The sequence below is a fragment of the Lycium ferocissimum genome, chromosome 6 (genome assembly GCF_029784015.1).
Source record: "Lycium ferocissimum isolate CSIRO_LF1 chromosome 6, AGI_CSIRO_Lferr_CH_V1, whole genome shotgun sequence".
In the NCBI taxonomy this organism is placed as follows: Eukaryota; Viridiplantae; Streptophyta; class Magnoliopsida; order Solanales; family Solanaceae; genus Lycium; species Lycium ferocissimum.
The window spans coordinates 19247439-19268333 of NC_081347.1; the positions used below are offsets into that span (position 1 = coordinate 19247439).

General features: G+C 32.7%; 1 protein-coding gene across 1 annotated transcript; it reads left to right on the top strand.

Moving 5' to 3' along the window:
• Positions 1 to 3660: 3660 nt before the first annotated feature.
• LOC132060711 (protein SOSEKI 2) lies at positions 3661 to 8288 on the top strand. Its single transcript, XM_059453669.1, has 6 exons — positions 3661 to 4016; positions 4131 to 4200; positions 5059 to 5171; positions 5621 to 6032; positions 6622 to 7053; positions 7811 to 8288. The coding sequence occupies exons 1-6, from the start codon at positions 3818 to 3820 to the stop codon at positions 7932 to 7934; spliced, it is 1350 nt and encodes a 449-aa protein (XP_059309652.1). The 5' UTR covers positions 3661 to 3817; the 3' UTR covers positions 7935 to 8288.
• The last annotated feature ends 12607 nt before the right edge of the window (positions 8289 to 20895 follow it).

Genomic DNA, 20895 nt, shown 5'->3' on the forward strand with positions numbered 1-20895 from the left:
GTCAATTATGATATTGGAAATGGTCTATTTTTGCTATCCGTTTAAAGTTGGAGTCAATTATGCCTTGCCGTTATAAAACTGACACGCATTTGTCCCTATAATTTGAGAAACGGTTGACTTTAATAACAGAGGTGAATGTAGGATTTCTATAGCATGATTGCACCACGTAAAAAAAAAAAAAAGCATTGAGTGAGAATTGATCCCTACTCCTCTAAATAATAACTCAACATTCAACTAAGTGCACCATTTAGCCTTTTGGAACATGGAACACCAACAAGTAATTATTAGGTCATCAATACTAAAAAATATGTATAGAAAATACTTAATTTGACAGAAATATCATGAATTCACGGCCCAATAAATAAGGCTATAAATATTAAGCCATATTATTGTACTGAGGGCAAAGTAAACAATCGGCAAGCAAGAGAAGCAAATTTGGACCTTTTTCATGTTTTATTTTTTTATCTTTTGATAGCACTATTAGTGTAAAAAGGGAAAAAGAAAATTCATTTGCAAACCACATGGCAAATATGTCTCAGTTTTGTAACGACAAGCGCATGGTTTCCCAACTTTAAACTGAGTGAATCAGTAGACCATTTCGAAAACCACAATAACATTTTTGGACCTTTTCCCTTTTGAATTTACAGGATTTTTGGTTTATTCTAAAAATGTCCTTTTTCAAATTCAATTAGCGTCTCGTTTTATTCTTAACAAATTTTTTATAATTGCACCAATTAGAACAAGTTTAAGCCGCGTGTTTGCAAGAATGATCTCGATAAGGGGTGGTATTGAGCTTTTGGCCCTTCTTAACAAAATCCTTAAAATATGACATGTAATGCTTAAATTTAAATGCAGTGAACCTGCTTAACTGACACAAGTTCGGCCTCATAAGCAAAAATTGTTTGTATTGCCTAGGGACGAAGTTAGCATTCTAATTACAGATTTAACAAAATTCAATAGCTTTGGTGTAGATCATGTATTTTTGTTAAGAAATTCACTTAATAGGTACAAATAATTAATCAGAAACACAATAATTTCTTTTCTTAAATCTACAGTTCATAAACTCAAAAGTCTAGCTCGATTTTTAAATTGTTGCTCAATTGTTCACGAGTCAATACAACTCGATCTCCTGCCCAATGGCCAACACATTACATTATCTGCACTGTCTATAACTTCTTGGAATGTCCAAAATTCTTGTCCCATAAGAAAGATTAACTCATGCGCACATTACAACTAAAATTATGTTCAATGGGAAACATAGGTCGTTGTTTAAAGATCTTGTTAAAGACGCCCTTTTTATTGTCCTTTTCTGCAATTCTGGTTCAAGTTATAAGTTTCAATTTTTCTTTTTAAATTGTTTGTCTAATAAAATTACTTACTACTACATATAAAGGAGAATGAAAATTTTTTGTAGTCCTCAAAAGAATTTTGATCCTATGATGTTGTTACACTTGGCTTTGCTTTTATCTTTTCCTTAAGCTCATTTCTCTGTGGGCCTATGTAATGGTGTATATGAAACTGTAGTAGTAACATTTTGTGAATCTTTTCTTGCCCTTTACTTCATTTGGTTCATATTACATTGTATTTTTAGCTCTTATTTGTAACTGAAGGGATTATTAGATTACCCTTTACATCGTATGTCATTATATATTAGCAAAATTTAGGTAATTATGCCGTCACATTATCATTTTCAACTGGAGCATTTATCAGATCTTACTAATTACTCTTGCCTCCGTTTTAATTTATGTGGCATTTCAATTTCACAGGGGCAATTTGACTAAATTTTGAAGCAAAAGTGCATTAGATAAACTTCGTAGTTTAAATTAAAATTTATATATTAAAATACTAAAAATACTATAAATCAATTTTAAAATAGAATTAATATTTTATAAGATAAACTATATGTGAAGAACTAATAAATTGATTCTTGAGGTTCATTTAAAAAAATTAGGTTTTTTTCCTTAATTTCGTATGAAACTAAGTTTGAATCACCACATTTAACTAGCATAAACTCTTGTTACATGAAATATTATGAGTGAAATTAAAACTTAATAAATGCCAAAAAAACTGTTTCTATCTATAAATACAAAACTATATGCTCACAAATTCATAAAAATGCCAATATTTTTCAATTTATGATAGCGAGTTGAAATTATTTTACATAATTTAAATTATGTACCTTACAAAATGTTGAGTCACTTGTGTCCCTTTGATATTTAATAATTTTTCTGCCAAAGTTCTTTCCTTACAAATAATTTTTTGTTTAAAAATTACTATCTAATTAGGTGACTAAAACAAATAATAAATTTTTTATCAATAATATATATTTAAAGTGCCACTGAATTATAAGTATTAATTATGGAGTAAAAAATATGTAACAAATTATACTTCTTTAATTAAAATATTAATACTACTTTTATATCTTGAATTTTGAATTGAACTCAGCACGAACCTCATGTGAATAGTAGATCATATAAAATGAAATGAAGGTAGCATTTTTTTTATAGTGATATTAGGTGTGTTAGTGTATTATTTCAAATTTCAAATACAATAAGTTGAATCACTATGGTTACAGTTCTGATAAGTACTCCCTCCGGTTATTTAGTCATTTGTATATTTTTAAGTAAAAATAGGTAATTCAATTAACTAAACTAATTCTAATTAAATAGATATAGAGATTTGATCACTTGACACTTAATAAGAATAAATTTGAAAAAATAAAAGTAATTGATTCATGATTTCATAAATAAACACTTTTTGTATAAGTGAATACTTTTGTTTTTTACTTTTTTTTAATTGTTTTTATTATATGGGGGTAGAAAAAGGAGAAATGGGGGAGAGAATTATAACGTAGAGATTCGAACTCTCACTAACAAGATGAAAGTTCAGGTAGCCAATCAACTAAGCTACTAAATTCCTACTATGAAGACTCTTTTTAAACAAGAGGGAGTTTAATCTCGCTCGTCATGTCTTACCAAAGTCAAAAGCTATGGGACTTTTTTTTTTAATTATTTTTATTATATAGGTATAGAGGAAGAGAAAATAAGAGAGAAAATTATAATATATGAATTTGAATTTTCACCAATAAAGTAAAAGTTCAGACAGTCAATTAACTGAATTATTAAATTCTTATTGTGAATGCTCTTTTTAAACCGGAGGGAGTTTTATCTCGCTCGTCATGTCCTACCAAAGTCAAAAAGGTGTAAAGGTCTTTTCAACTTTTATTTTTTTAACTGATAAATTTACTTTATTTTCTTACGTTTTGACAGGAGGTTTACCCAATTTAAAAACCACAGCTGGGTAACCAAAGTCAAACAAGGAGGAGAATTAAAAAGGTCATGATGGCTTAACACCTAAATTCTCTCTCCCCTAGGATCTCAAGGCACGGTAAGAGGAGCAATAGTAGCAGTAGTAGCAGCAGCAGCAGTATTATTCCGTCTCAATTTATTTGACACATATTTTTAAATGATATAATTTTTTATTTAATAATAAATTAATTTTAAATTTTGTTTTTTACACTTAACAAAATAATATATAATTATATAAATATTTTTAGCTTATTATCAATTATATTATTCAAAAGCCTTTTTTTATTTTTTAAAATTCGTACGCAATCAAACTTACATCGTACATATTGAGACAGCTGGAGTAATACAGTGAATTTCTCTTTGCTTATATGCAGTGTTCGAGGAATCCCTGTATCTTCCTTTGTCTCAATCGTCAATTCTCCATTAAATAACACTCTGCATAGCTTTTGTAAGATCATTAAAAAGGGGTCATTTTCAAGGACAAAGACAAAGTAAAATAGGAAGAGAAAATGGAGGTTGGGAATGGAAGGAAAATATGCAGAGAGAATAGTCCAGAAAGAGGGAAATCACAAAGAAGAATATCATCAGTGATAAGGCCAAGTTTCAGAAAGGTTCAAGTTGTGTATTATTTAACAAGAAATGGCCAACTTGAACATCCTCATTACATGGAAGTTACTCATCTTTCTCATCAACAGCTTCGCTTGAAAGGTCATTATTAATTAGACTATATGTGTCATTAGTTTAAATTTTTTCTTTAATTTCTTAGTTGATTGGTGTTTTTTTGCTGTGAAATGAAATGTTGGAGTGCATTTTCTTGCACAGATGTAATTGATAGGCTTACTGTCTTGAGAGGCAGAGGCATGCCTTCACTCTATTCTTGGTCTTGCAAAAGGTACGTATAAATGCTCTTTGTTCATCTTTTTTCCCCCATTTAATTACCTCTTAAGTATCTCATTCTATTAAAGAATTTTGTAGTTAGTGATGGGTGAAATTTAGAAATAAAAAACAGGGGAAGTTTCACGCATATTAGAATAAAGCTTTATAAGAAATGAATAGAATTAAGGGGTGTTTTGGAGTTTTTGACCAATATCAAACCTATTGTTTTGGTCAAGTTTGAGAAACTTAAGGATGTTCTCTATTAAGTGTAATAAAATAAGGATGTAGTCAAAGTTAGGGTGAGACAATAGGGAACATTGGTCAAAAGCTCCGATGTTTGATATGGAAGAGTGTTTAAACTTTTAGTGTCTGGTTAGTCAAAATGTTTTGTAAAATATTTTCTTTAGAAAAAAAAGTTAGTTAAAAATCCTGAAATCAAATTTTTATAGTGAGAAAGTATGTGACATTCTGTTCTGCCTGTGTCCTCTAAACATCCAACCCCACCTCATAATATTTGCCTACATTATATTTAATATTTTATGCTTATTCATATATTTAAGAAAATATTTTCCTTTTGTGATGTATACACCCTGAAAGAGCATCGTTCTTTTCCTATTTCGTGCTTGCTTGCTTAGTTTGGGAATCCGGATAAATGTGCAGTATAGAAGGAGTATTTTTCTAAGGAAAATTGAGGTAAAGTTCGTCCTTAATTTAATGAAGATTGAGACCTCATGGTTGAGCATGAAGATGTAACAAGTTACAGTCATTCTTAACACTGCACTAATAATATTAATTTGTTCGTTCCTTCAGATGGAATTTTAACACTATTCTTTACTCAGTTTACTAATTACTGATACAAATGTTAATTTTGTAGGAGCTACAAGAATGGTTATGTGTGGAATGATTTGGCTGAAAATGATTTCATTTGCCCTTCTGAAGGAGCTGAGTATGTTCTCAAAGGATCTGAAATTATTGAAGGATCCACAGGTAATTACTCCCTGCACCCTTTTTTTTTCTTCAAATGAAGTTACTTTTTCCAGAAAAACAAAGAATTAAAACCCCTTTCCTTATTTTTCCTTATTTATGTGACACTTTTTGAAATTCGAAATTCAAAGAAGTCTTTTTTTTAAAAAAAAAATTTAAAAATATTTTGAATTCTCAATTACTGTTACTTACTTTTTACCTTGTTTTCAAATATGTAAATTTTATTTTGAGAAAATTAAAGATTTCATGCACAAATTTGGGATCAAAATTAATCTGTTTGACTTTCGAAGTTCAAATTGTACCACGTAAATTGAGAAAGAGGGACTATTATTTTGAACTTGTCCAAAAATTATTAGAAGTTACAAGATCATTATGATCAGTTAATCTCATGACATTTTTTTTTTTTTAAACCTTCATTTTATTTTAATTCTAAATATGAATGTGTTGTTCAGAAAAATTTCAGCACCTTCATATAGCAGAGAGTCCACAATTAATGAGAGACAGGCAACAAGTTCAAGACTCAAGCAACTTCTTACCAAAACGCAAATCGATAGGCTCAAAACGACATGATGCAGAGCCAGAAATAGTTCAAAACAACCACGTCCATTACCTAGACGAAAATGAAGAAGAATATGAAGAGAAATCAAGTTACAGTACTAGCTCAACCACACCAAATTCCACTTGCTCTAGAGGTGTTTGTACTGATGATCATCACAACGAATTAATCCAACAACAACAAGAAGCAATAACTCGGAAAAATCACGCCGAGTTAACTAATACCAACTCGTTATTATCTCCTCCTTCAGCAACTTCCTCTTCACTCTCAGACAAGCCCAATAATGAAGCCACCAACACCTCCAAAAGGTACTGAAGAAAAATATTTTATTTAGAATATCATAAATGTTTGAATGCTTTCTACAATATCCACTCTTTTTCCACAATATGAAAATGAGAAAATTATGCTTTATGTCTATTCTTAAAATATTTATGTCACTTATTTCATATTTTGTGTATAAGCACCCGATTTAGCCCATATTTGTGTATAAACACCTTTTATACACGATTATACACTTCATATAAGGTTGAGACATTATGTATAATGCTTGTCCCCCTTCCACGTGTATAATGTTGTATAATATTGTATATTAGGCTATGATGGACACTAGTGTACATTATATATAAGGTTGATAAATTATGTATAATGATTCCCCGGGGTATAATGTAGCATAATATTGTATATTGGGCTAGGTCGCGTAAATATTTTCGAAAGTTGTATATTTATAACAGCTAACAACATCCCTATTTATAATAGTACGAAATCTACTTTAACTCAAGACAGGAAAACCTATTCCTATATAATTTTTTGTTGTTAATTCTAACTAAACATGAATTAAAATTATCAAACTCTAACCAATTTCAATTTCCTACAACTTTGAATTATTTTTCCAAACAGGTTCGAAGATGGTGACCCGGTGGCAACCGAGTCATTACTGAGTCGGAACTCGGTGCTCTTCCAACTCATTTCATGCGGCGGCTCAGTGTCGTTCAGAGGAAAGACTAGTGAGCCGCCACAAGTTGTGAAGCAACAACCTCCGCCACCACCATCGCCGCCATCCACTGTGGTGGTGGGAAGGAAGAGTAGTAGTAGTAGTAGTTGTGCTAGTTTTCATAAAGGAGTATTGTGCAAGGCAGCAATGAAGAATATTATTAATAATGAGGAGATGGAAGAGATAAAGTACATGTCCGAGAATCCAAGATTTGGGAATTTACAATCGGAGGAGAAAGAATATTTCAGTGGGAGCATTGTTGAATCAATGACAATGGAGGAGAGAACTGCTAAAATTGAGCCAAAGTTGAAGAAATCATCTTCCTACAATGAAGAGAGGTGAGTTAACCTGATTCGAGTTACTATCCTTTTAGACAGTAACCTTTCACCACTAGCTTGCACAATTTTTGTGGTTTAAATTTATTATTTTACTTAAAATACTACTAAGATTAGTTTTTCAAATTTTTTGTTTCATGTTCAAATTGCAAAAATGAATAAACTCGTAAAATAAACATTAATTTGCAAATAACAATGATGTCCAAACGCCTAATATCTACCCATGTTTTAATTGTAGTGTATTTTGTATTGTATAAGAAATTTTTACCGTACCAAAAAAAAAGTATGATAAATATTTTCAAAGAATTACTCTTTATTTATATGGTTTTAAATTCTTGTAAGTCTTACCCCATTACATAAGGATACTAATTTGAAGGTACTCATATCGAGTGGCCGCACTAAATTATGTAAATTTATATAGTTAAGTGATTTAATGAAGTAAGGAAGCATGTAATAAGTGCTATAAGTTTATGTGCATAGATGTCATGCATCTATTTAACTTCGTATAATCATCGGGTGCAGACCAAATAAGTTTTTACCTTATTATGAAATGTATGCAGTAATTAACATTTCCATACCTTTAAATGGCACTTCTAAATAATATCAATAATTCCAAATGTCACACATTTTACTAGAATGATTTACAAAAACTTTTTACTAAGTTTGTCTAACTTGAAGAAATGTCACAATGGACAAAAATCTCAGGCTATAATATTTGGTTATCTACTTTAATTTGAAGTTGAATGTTTGTTATATGCAGGAGCTCAAAGGCAGGGTTGAGAGAAGCATTGGTAGAAGAGGAGGAGGAATTGAAGAAGGAAAAGGCTGTAAAAGGAAAATGCATTCCAAGGAAAAAGTCTTCCTCTAAACAGTCCAAAAAATGACCTTTCTTCTGCTCTGCCAGCAAAAGGTGTTCTTGGGGCTTTACTAGGAACTTCAATGACAGTTTTAGGCTTTCTTCTGTTTTAGGCTTTTAGCTCCACAACACAGACGCACTTATTTCTGTAGAGTTGCAAAAAAAAGAAAAAGAATCTATTAAAGTTTTCATCGGAATGCTGGGAATCAAGGAAGTGAGATTTAATTAAGGACTTAGTATTAGATTGTTATTGAACTCTTCATCTGTGAATCAAACCCCCCTCAAGTTTTCTGAGCAACTTTGTTGATTTTACAAAAAACAATTTGTGTCGCAATTAACATCTTTCCAGTACAGTTTTAAATGAAAATGTGGGAATCTTACGGTTAGTTGACTACGTGAACTTTCATCTTGTTAGTCAAGTTCAATTCCTCACATTATAATTTCTTTTCCCATTTTCACTTCGCCTATCCTCAACATTTTATTTTATTTTTTTCAAAAAAGGTCCTTATAATTACACAATGTTTGATTTGAAAGAAGATTTTTTGAACCGTCAGTGAGATAAATTAAATCTAATATTTCTCAATTGTGATAACTTAGCTTTGATTGCGATCTTTTTCATATTATTTACTCCTTCTGTTTCAATTTATGTGAACTTATTTTCTTTTTAGTCCGTATCAAAATGAATGACCTCTTTCCTAATTTGAAAACAAATTCACTTTTATGAAATGATTTACAGCCACACAAATATTCAAGACTTATTTTGAACCACAAGCTTCAAAAGTCTTCACTCTTTCTTAAACGTCGTGTCCAGTCAAATGGGTTCACATATATTGAAACGAAGGGAGTATAAACTTATAAAAAAAGTTTGTGGAAGGAGAAATCTTTCTTCCAGTGATAGTTTGCAAAAAACTCCTAAAGGTGATCCATTGAAATTAAGGGCGCTTTCTTATGAATTAGAGTTGGAGTGAATTGTTCTTCTTTCGTTAAGCTTATGCTTAGCTAGTGTTTGGCCATAAATTTTCAAGAAGAAATTGAAAAATTTAATTTGGGTGAAATTTTTTAAGTTTTGAAAATGTGCTTGGCCATAGTTTTTCAAAATATATTTCACTTTTTATTTTGGAAAACATGAAACATTACTTATATTCATAAGTTCTAAAAACTATCAAGAATACCCAATTATACAAAACATATACTTGCTAATCCCAAATTTTGAAGAACATGATTTTTTTATAACAACTGCTAATGACACACTTACAAGCTACTGCAATTCAAATTATAATAAAATGATTAATTTTTATCTTCGAAACGGATTTCTACAGTTGGTAGAACAATTTTCTCTAGGTTTCCTCTTCTACTATTTCGGCATAGCTTAGCTCGTTCACTTTATAGAATAGACTGCTTTAATTGTAGAAACATGGTAGATATGACTTTAATGGAGGAACATGAAAGATAGAATTAGTTGGGGCATAAATAGATAGGTAGAGCCGTCAAAATGGACTTGGCTCATGAGGCCAGCCCAGCCCAGCTCAGCCCGCTATTAGGTAAGGTTGGGTTATGATTTTTCAAACCCATTTAAAATCGAGGCTTATAAGCCCGACCCAAGTCAGCCCGTGGGCCTTGAGGCTTACCCGAGGCCGGCCCGTGGGCCAAATATATTATTTATTTATTTAATTCGAATTAAAAAAAATAAAGAATAAAAATTAAAAGTCACGTACATTGTAATTTCTAATTTGTATTGTGGGTTTGTGGATTGTGGTACTGGCTAACTGTTTGCAAGTGTGGTTTCCTTTATTTATTTATTTGTCAAAAAGGGCTGTTTTTAGTGTCTGTTAATATTTTTGCGTTAGATTAGTGTCTAGAATTATTGAATAAGCATAAATGTTTGCCACTTTTGGTTTGAGAATCTTTTCATTTTCTTGATATTATGTATTTCAGTTAGGGGATTGTAATTTGAAGCTTCATTGGTCATACGTCTGTTATGACTTTCTAATAATCTTGTTAGCAATGTTAAGAAATTGGCAGAATTTTAAGTTTGAGTTTAGATAGAAAAGAAAATACTTCTTATATAAAAGTTTGGAAAAAATGGAGGGCTAGCCCGCCCCAACCCGCCGCCCTTCTAGGGTTGGGTTGGGCTGGCCATTTTAAGGCCCATTCAGATGAAGGGCCGGCCCATCCTAGCCCATCAAATACCTTGGCCCGCGAGGCTTGGGCTGGGTTGAGCTGGCCCGTTTTGACAGCTCTATAGATAGGGCTTTTTTATAAAATAAAAAAGTTTGGGGTAGTTTTTAAAAGTTTTGAAAAGGCCACAACATATATCTTGGTCCAAAAATAGGTTTGGGCCAGAATTTGGGATTTGAAGATTTGTTTTCAAAATCCGTCAAAATTTTATGGCTAAATAAAGATTTGAAACAAATCTTCAAAATATGCTTTCAAAATCTATGGCAAACGGGAGCTTAAGACTAAGTGGTTAAAGCACTCCTAAACTTGACACGGATTATTACCTTAGTCCCCGAACTATGTCTAGTATAAAAAAACACCGATAAGCTTGGCCAAGTGAATTTAAAAACACCCCAGCTGCCACATGGCCTAGCAAGTGGTCTCAAGCGCTTTCACGCGCGTGAGAGCCTAAAAGACATGCCACGTAAACGGTAAAAACATAATTTTTTACATTTCTCTTTATTTTTAATTCCACCACAACAACTAAAAAGGCCTTTCTTCTCTACTTAAAGGCTGCAACATTAAAACACACCCCAAGTTGAACTCAATTTTTTGGCTTGATTTTCTTCTCTAATTGCTAAAGTTTTTAGTCATATTTATAGGTTTCTCTCTCAGTTGTCTTGATGGCTAATGTTTGTAGATGTGAATTTCCGATGGTTTTGAGTATTTCATGGTTCGATGACAATCCGGAACAAAAAATTGGGTTGTAAAAACTATAAGGTATGTAATTTTATAGAAACAAAAATAAAGATGCTAATATGCCCAATTTGCTTGAAACAATAAATAAATCAAAATTAAACAAGCCGCTTAGAAGTGGGTTTGCGGTAAAGAGTGTTGGTGGGGTTGGTTCAAGAACTTCGATGAGGGTTTTCAAATTTTGGTTCCTTTTTTAATCAATACTATGATTTTTTCCTGCTTTCTTTATTTCCTATCATGATATTTTTTTTCAATCAACTTCAAATATTTGATCTGAAATTTTCTACACTGCTAAGAAATTATTTCTCCAGCTAGACGTCGACACCCAGAATCGATCCTGCTAACAAGACACTTTCCAAGAGAAAAAATGTTGCCTTTATAGGTTCTGCACAAAAAGGTTTGTCAATCTAAGATTGCGATGTTATGGATAAAGTAGTGCTACTTGAGAAGGTCTCAAAGCTTGAAAATGAGGTTAATTTACTAACGCACTTGTGTTTATCGAGATTTCTAAGCTAAAACCCTAAGATTTTCAGGGAAATCAAAGGGAGAAAGGTTTTGTGATCTCAAAGAGTTATGAGAGAGATTGAGAGCTTTAGATGGTTTTAAGAGAGTTAGGTGATATATTTAATCAGAGGATTATTGGGTCGGGTGTTTTAATAGGTTAGTCTTTTCTCTTTATTTTTTGACTTTTAATTTGTCTATGTGAAGCACACATCAGCTAAAAATTCTAGCTGGACCGCAAATTACTAAGGTGTATAAGCCTAGGGACGTTTTTAAATTTACTTAGCCAAGCTGAGGGTGTTTTTAATACAGAGCATAGTTCAGTGACTAAAGTAATTATTCGTGCTAAATTTAGGAGTGTTTTAACACTTCAGCCTATACTTACTATGCAAACTAACAAAATGTGCCGCTCGCCCGCTCCTCCCTAGTTGTAACGGTTCGTTCGGTCGTTATTACACTTTTGACCTATTTACCCCCGTTGATCCTTTCCCTTAGTATGATTTTGAAATTCGGGGAAGGGTGGCATGGTTCTTGAGGTAGTCGGGCGAGTTTTATGAAGACTTATGCGAAATAGAGCCTTAAAGTGAAAAACGATTCCGAGAGGTCTGGATGTCGATTATGACTTGTGGGATGTTCAGTTCGATTCCTGAGGCACTCGGGAGTGTTTTGGGTTATTGGTTGGACAGTTGGTATTTGGCCATTGGGTGTTGACATAGACCTCCGTTGGAAATTTCGAGACCACAAGTGAGTCCGTAGCACGTTTTTTGTATAGTTGCATGTCTGGTTTGTATCTAGGAGGTCTCAGGAGATTGTCGGGTTTTGGGAAGAAGTTGATGAAAAACCAGTATTTTTCTAGTGTCTGATGCCCGCTGTGGCGGCATCCTATGCGCTGTAGCAAACCCGCCTCGACGAGGCCTGGTCCGTTATTGCGTGTCATAGTGGATTCGTAGTAATTCGCTACAGGGGACAAGGCTCCGCTTTAACGGACTCACTGTGACGGATAGTTAGCCGCGAGAGCGGACCAGCTATATCGGTCCCTACATCGTTGCAGCGGGTGACACAGACTAGAATCCTATTTATTGCTAAGTTAAAACCCTTAATTTCCTATTCCTACATTTATTGTTCCTAAGTGTCTTTGAGGTGAATTGAAGAGGTTTCAAGCAGATTTTTCTTGGGGGTAAGTTCCCTAACCTTGATTTCATTCATTTACCTTACCTAAGCATGGATCTATGGTTGAAAATCTAGAGAACTTAAGAAAGAAAAAGTTTTGATATTTAGTCTTCCAATATGAGATTTGTTGATGGGTTTGACTAATCTAAGCAAGAAATGTGATTAATTAGTAACCAATAGGCTTGAATCTTCCATTATAGTTGAAGAATTGAAAGACTGAAAGTTAGGGATTATACCCAAATTGGGGTTTTGACTTAATGATGAAATTGACCTATTCTTGAGCTAATTTAGCAATTGGAGAGTAGAATTGGACTTCTAGAACATTGGCTACCTAATCCATCTTTGAAATACCCATTTTACCCTTGTGGGTCCGTTTTCCCTCTTTTACTTAATTGAATTTGATTCGAACGAATGTATAGTTAGTTGAATTTGATTCGAACGAATGTATAGCAATATGGGTACGTTGTTTCTTGTTTCTAATTTAGAATTCGATAATGGCTAGACTTTGAGTACTTGGAGGCTCTTTAGAAGGGCAAGGCTCATATCTGATCATTCGTGGCTCCAGCTCGGCAGCGAGGTAGGTTACGGCTTACCTTTCTATTAGATTTCAGTTAGCGAAGCATAAGTAGAAGTTAGTTATTGACGGAGAAAGCATGTTAGCCTTCGGGTATTAAGTTGGGATAGATATTCCTAGGTTGGTATTGTTGAATGATTTGTGGGCTTGTTGCCTCTTTGTGATTTATTGGTTTGTTGCCATGTGTGTGATATTGGACTTGTACTTAGTTGCCACATTGTGATTATGATACGGTTGTCTCTCACTTGTCTTGCCATTATCATAGATAAAAAAATTGACTTGACTTGATATTGATATTGTGATATGAGTCTGTGTGTGGCATGACTGGGATTTATATGATACACTTGATATTATTATTTTGCATTGCATTCATCCTCAATTCCACGATACATTGATATTACCTGTGATTAATGCTGATGATGATAAGTGAGAAGGAAACATCTATGATTCTTTGGACATACTTGATATAGTAGCCATCTGTGGGCTGTGTGCGGAGTGGCTAGTGGTGTGGAGGTGAAATCCAATTAGCTTGGTTCCATAAGGTGTTATGTGGGCCTGTCGCCATATTTGCTATGTTTGTGACTTATATTTGCATTCATCTCTCTCCTGATATCTCACTTAATGGAAGGATAACGAAAATGGCTTGAAATTGTGAAGTGTACTTTATGACAAGGATGGGATCCTTGATATGATTTACAATTGATGTTGATATCATGCATGTCATATGTTCATATTATAAGATGATATGTTATGAACTGTGATTGGAAATGATGATAATGAGAGAGTATAGCCTCCGACGTCTTTGCCGGAGAGCATAAAAGAGAGATGAGTGTCCGATGCCCGAGGTCTTTATTGGGATCGTGAGAGTGGTACATGGACTTCACGGGTCTCCTATGGTCATGACTATTGAGACGTGGGGGTATTTTGTCCGTAGCATGTGTGTACGGTATGAGACAGTTGGCCAGTTCAATTGCATTGCACATGCATTCATATTACATCCATTCACATCTCTGATTCTGGTTGTTGTATCTATTGTATTTCATGGTGCGTTCAGCCTTGATTTCTTAGTTGTTGATTCATTTGAGATGTTGCGTGGTTGTTAATTACTTACCTAGACACTTGATGGATTCGAGGACTAGAGGTTCCACCTAGGCTATGATTGTGGACTACTGAGATCTAGTGTGGTTCACATTACTGCAAGTCTTTTGTGGATATGCTTAGTGATTACTTCATTCTCGTACTTCATGGATTCCAATGTGATACTTCTATACTTGAGTTGTTGTTCTTGGGCTGGATGGTGTCTGTACTTGATTGCGAGTATGTCTATTCTTCAGTTTCTTTCTTTATATATGTTAGCTAACTGTTGTCTGCCTATGATACCTACCAGTACATAGTGTTTGTACTGATATTGCTCTTGCTATACCTTTTCGGGGTGTAGAGTTGTTCCCGGTACATGAGCGAGATTTGGTTAGCCTTCAAGGATCTCATGGAGTTCATCTAGACTTTTATGTTTAATTCTCATTCTAAACAGAAGTATTCAGGTTGTGGTTGCAACTTTTATTCAAGTTGTATACTTAGAAGCTCTTGTACTATTCAGATCAGATTCCTTGGGTAGTTGTTGTATTTTCTGCATTTCTATTCGTCTCTGATTTTGGACTTCTACTGCACTTATTATTTATTTATGTTGTTGGCTGAATTTTTAAGGGAACGGATTCGCCTACTATGTGAAAAAAGGATAGGTGCTCGCACGATCAGTAATTTGGATCGTGACACTAGTCGCCACACTTGTTCCTCTTCTTTTAACTTGCCTCATTCTCGCAACTAGGGACGGACTTTAAAACTCCTTTCTTCACATAATAAACTTAATCAATCTTCTACAATCAGTGAAGAAAGGTATAGGGTTCTTTCTGGTTAAAAGTCCGTTGTGAACTCCACCGATTTGACTCGGATTCTCGAGAAGCCAATTCTCTCTCTCAATCTAGATCTACTTTACCGACAAGAGCTCTTAATGAATGAGCAATGAGTTTTATTCTAACTATGAAAAGTAGAGGAAATTGAATATTAGATAGCCTATAGCTATAGGCTAGGCTCGCTCCTCGCTCGAGCTACCACTTTCTTAGATTTCATTCATGTTGACTAATCTCGAGTCCCGAGAGCTTAGACGTCGGCGGAAGAACTCCAAAAGAATTTCATCGGCACCAACAAGACGACCGCCATTGAAAATCGACAATTACACAAAAACAGACCCTTATTATTCATTATATTGTGATTATACATTGTATACTCATTATATACACTAATTATACACTCTACTGCCCTTCCACCACTACTGCATATATAGTATTCCCTCTGTCCAATTTTTGTGATACACTTTTCTTTTTAACCTGTCAAAAAAAGAATGATACATTTCTAAATTTAGAAATAATTTAACTTAAAAACTTTCCCTTTTATCCTTAATGAAATGATTTACAACCACACAGATATTTATGACTTGTTTTGCACCACAAGTTTCAAAAGTCTTCCTTTCTTTTTTAAACTATGTGCCAGACAATATCACGTAAATCGGGACGGAGGAGTACACTCTGTGCATACATTTAGTACACATCATACAAAAACGGATACAACTGAGATACATTCAGGAGTTAATGGGAATACTGCCTCTTCATTCACCACAAAATATCTTGAAATTCCCAGTTCAATCTCCATCAAGGAGCACCATTAAACCACAAGCATCATCAAATAATGTGTAAGAAATGAATAGATATTGTTTATACATATTGTATATAATTTCCTCTTAGATATTACTCCTTTTTCAATTTGTTCGTAGTACTTTCCTTTTTAGTTTGTTTAAAAAATGTCATTTTCTATATTTAGTAACTCTTGCTACCCAACATTCTAAATGAAATATTTCCAGACCACAAAATTCAAAGGGCATTTTGGTACATTATACGCATCTTTATTTAGACCACAAGATTTAAGAGTTTTCTTTATTTTTGTAAACTCTACGACGAGTCAAACTAAGACAACCAAATTGAAACGAGCGAAACCTAACTAGGAAACTTTAAACTAGAAAACATAAAAACTAGAAACTATTAAACTAGGAAAACATCTAAAATTAATATCACTTCTTTCCAAAATTACCTAATAAAGAGTAACGAAAGAAGACAAATTTGCACCAAAATACATATGCCATAATCAACACTTTGGGCGTGCATTCTAGCCCATGTTGGGGGTGATTTACAGCGCACTTTGGGCCAAATTGGGAAAAAAACATAACTATACAATAATATAAAAGTATTTACAGAACCTTAGCAGAACTATTTAATTAACATTGAATGGCAGTTTAGGAGTTACATACGGTAATGATTTCTCTCTCTATTAATTGGGCGAGATTAGGGGCACGTCATAACGGCATAATAATTGATTCTCTTCCTACATTTTTGCTAAAAAAATATATTCTACAAACGATAATTGTGTTCCTAGTTTCTTTCCATTTTAGTTATATGATTTTGCTGTATATTATGTTTACACCAAGTATATATGGTATGCTTTAGATATAAAAAAATTATACCATACATATACTACAAATATATATTAATAGTTTACTTAATATATATTTATATTTAGTAGACTTTTTTCACAAAAAAATACTTTCAACTTAACAAATTTATTCCATGAATATACAACTTTTACCTATATCACATAATTTAAACCAGAACTATAACAATAAAAAAATTATATCAGGTATATCTAATATTATACCTTAATACCATTATAGTATATGTTGAATTATACTATGTAAATAAATACATACCTCTAAAAATGAATTATACCATGTATAATAAATATTATACCTCAATAAATTATAATATAAATGAATTATAGCATGTGTGTATATATATATATATGGTTAATTAAATATTTATTTTATTGTCATAGTGATTAAGAAAATTAAGGGAGTGTATCAGTTAAAGAGGAGAGATAAAAGATGATAAACATTAAGGGAATATAATTGAATCCCTAGTTTAGTGGCATACATAATTTTTACATCTCCTAATTAACTGTACGTTTTTTCTAATATTTTTAAAATGTTAATAAAAATTGCTATTTTTAAGGAACTTTAAAAATTGTGCTAATTATGTGGCAACATTTAGAAGTGCGATAAGCCACGTAAAATTCTATTGGCGTGTCTGTAACCAAATATTTTATTTGGCAATGAAACCTAAAAGAAATGGCATTGAGTAGCCATTTGTATAGCTGCCGCCTTAAAAATAGGGAGGGAATATTTCTTCCCCCCTAATGTCACGCTATTCACTCCCCCAAAAATAGGAATGAATATCTTGTAATATATTTGATTAAAATCTCTTATCAATTGTGGGGGGAAAAAAACACTATACTTGAAGGTTATAAAATTCATAGGTTGATATTTTTATACTTTTTTATACACAATAAATATACATTGTTTAATTGTATACTAATTAGAATGTATACATGGTACGTCACAATATATATCAAAAGTATACATGTTACTTCACAATATATATATATATATATATATATATATATATATATAGTATACACAATACTTCACAATATATATCAGAATGTATACATGGTACTCTTTTTCTCTATCGAATTCTCAGAATGTATACATGGTAATGTATATTAGAATGTATACATGGTACTTCACAACATATATCAAAATGTATACATGGTACTCTTCTTCTCTATCAAATTCCCCGAATGTATACAGGGTACTTGACAACATACCAAAATGGCAGGATGTATAGATGGTACTCTTTTTCTCTATCGAATTCCTAGAATGTATACATGATAATGTATATTAGAATGTATACATGATACTTCACAAGATATATCGGAATGTATACATGGTACTCTTCGTCTATATCGAATTCCCATAATGTATACATGGTACTTTAAAATATATATATCAGAATGTATACCTGGTACTTTCTTTTAAAATATATTACATCAGAATGTTTACATGGTACCTCACAATATATATCTAAATGTATGCATAGTACTTCACAATATATATCAAAATGTATACATGGTACTTTAAAATATATATATATATAAGAATTTATACATAGTACTTTATAATATATATATCAGAAAGTATACATAGTACTTCATAATATGACAAATTAAAATTCTCTAACTCAAGAAACATTCAAAAGCTATATCAATTTTTTTCGATAATTTTGAAGCTTATAGGTATTAAGGGTGAAAATAAATATCTATATAGATTTTCTAATAGAATACTCAAAATAGATGGAGAGATTAGCGTGTAATGTGGCTTATTTACGGATAAAAGTATTAAAGGATGAGAGAGAAAATCAATTATAGATCCTATTTTTTCGGTGAACGAATTTGCTGGATAATGCCAAACATTTTAATGGAAATGCATATTTGGTTATGAGATGCCTAAAAAAAATGTAGGCTTTTTTATGCCAACCAGTGGCCCACGTTGTCATGGCTTTGTTGGGCTCCTCTGGACACCATGTGGGTCCCCCCCACCCCCTCTTTGGTAGGGGAAAGTGGGCAGAAGATATACCCCATACCATACCCCGATATCTTAAGTTTTTAATACCGCAATTTTGGTATTACGGTATTTGGTATGGTATTTAGTATGAATTTAAATTTTCTTTGGTATTCGGTATGGTATTTGGTATTTATAAAATGATAATTCTAGATACCGTATACTATACCGAAGTTTATACTACATATATACAATCCATATATATTATATTTACTACTGCTAAATATATATATAGACTAGTTTTCGTAGAAAAAAATTACATCAGATCTCATTTAATGCCAATTTGTATCTAATAGAAAATTGTACCATCAAAGCTAACCTTTATCCAATAGTTTCATGCTTTTTGATTTTCACATGTGCGCGAGAGCCTAGAAACTGACCTTTAATTTGTCTCACGTATTTTTCCAATACATTAAGACTCGAAATGGTGGAAATGGCCTATTCTCTCGAATGAAATTTTTGTGTAAAATTGTATAGGACTAAAGATTATGCTTAATTTTTTGGCTAATGTTGTTTAGACTTTGGAACTTTGACTACTCTATCGTGATTCAAATATCCATTGTGTAATTGATTAACGACGAAAATTGCTTGTACTTTCTTTTAAATATGTCTATTTGTGTATGGTGTTAGTTTAATATAATTGAGAAAAGTCGAAGTCATAATCCTTTATTACATGAGTATATACGTAAGTCGAAGTCAAATAAACTATGGTTGCAGTTACCGAATTACCGTACCGTGAAATACCGAAACCGAACTTAAAAATATCGAACCATACCGAATTAGTTTGGTATGGTAATGGTATCGTATTTTTAAAAACCGAATACCGAAGTTACCGAACCGAAGTTTCAAATACCGTACCATACCGTTCCATGCCCACCCCTACTCTTTGGGGTTTCATGTGGCTTATTTTACTGGGCAATTCGCAGAATTGCCCTTCTTTTTGGGGTGGTCTTTAAATTTTGCCCCTCATATTTGAAATCTTTAAATTTTGCCCTTCGGCCAAAATTTATAGGTTCCGTGTTCGAACCACACACAACAAAATTTTTAAAAAAAATCGCAAGGCAGTAGTTTAAAAAATTCTCTATGCCCCCACCGCATACACTTGTGGAAGGAATTACAAAGTTATGCGCGCGGACCCGCAATACTTACGCCATGGGCGCTTGCACGCATAAATGCCGGTCCAAAGATAACTTCGATAATTCCTTCACAAGTTTATGCGCGGTCCGCATAAAGTTTTATAATTAAAAGTATGCTCCCCACGTGGAACTTCGCTTGAATATATATATATATATATATATATATATTTTTTAAAAACTTTTCAAGGTAAACTTTTAGTAATGCCTTAACTAAAAGTGTGTCCCATAAAACATAACTAAAAGTATGCCCCATAAGGCGTAAGTTTTCCTTAAGGCATAACTAAAAGTTTGTCTTATAAGGCAAAGTTTAAATTTTGTTATCTTATAAATGACTTTTTAGTTATGTTGACTTTTGTTATATTTAAAAGTAAAAAGACTTGCCTCCGGGATAATATATATATATATATATATATATATATATATATATATATATATATATATATATATTATTTTTTAATTTTTCAAGGTAAACTTTTAATTATGCCTTAACTAAAAAGTATGCCCCAAAGACATAACTAAAAGTATGCCCATAAGGCGAACTTTTCCTTAAGATAACTTAAACTTTGCCTTACAAGGCAAAGTCTATGCCTTAAGGAAGTTTTCTACGCTATGGGGCATAATTTTGTTATGCTCTTAATTAAAATCTCTGCCCTGATAAGGCATAACTAAACTATGTCTTAGGAAAAATTTTCCCTTATGGGGCAGACTTTTAGTTATGCCGGATCCGGCATAACTTTAGCTTTTCCTTAAAGATTGTATGCCGGATCCGGCATACACTCCCCCAGTCCTGCCTTGCGAAATTATTTTTTTATTTTATGCTTGAGCGGGGGTTCGAACCCAGAACTTCATGTATTCGCCCACCTTTCCAAGCGAAGGGCACAACTTAAAGACCACAAATATGAGGGGCAAAATTTAAAGACCACAAATTTGAGGGGAAAAATTTAAAGACCACCCCAAAAGAAGGGCAATCCGCACAAAAAAATGTATTTTACTCCTTTTAGATTTAGACTTGGATCATGAAATATATGTAGCATGTCGCCAGTCCTCATCATAATTCTTGGGCTAATTTAGGGACTTTTCTTCCACAATAAGCATCTTTTTTATTTGGAAAAAGGACACTACATAGCCATCA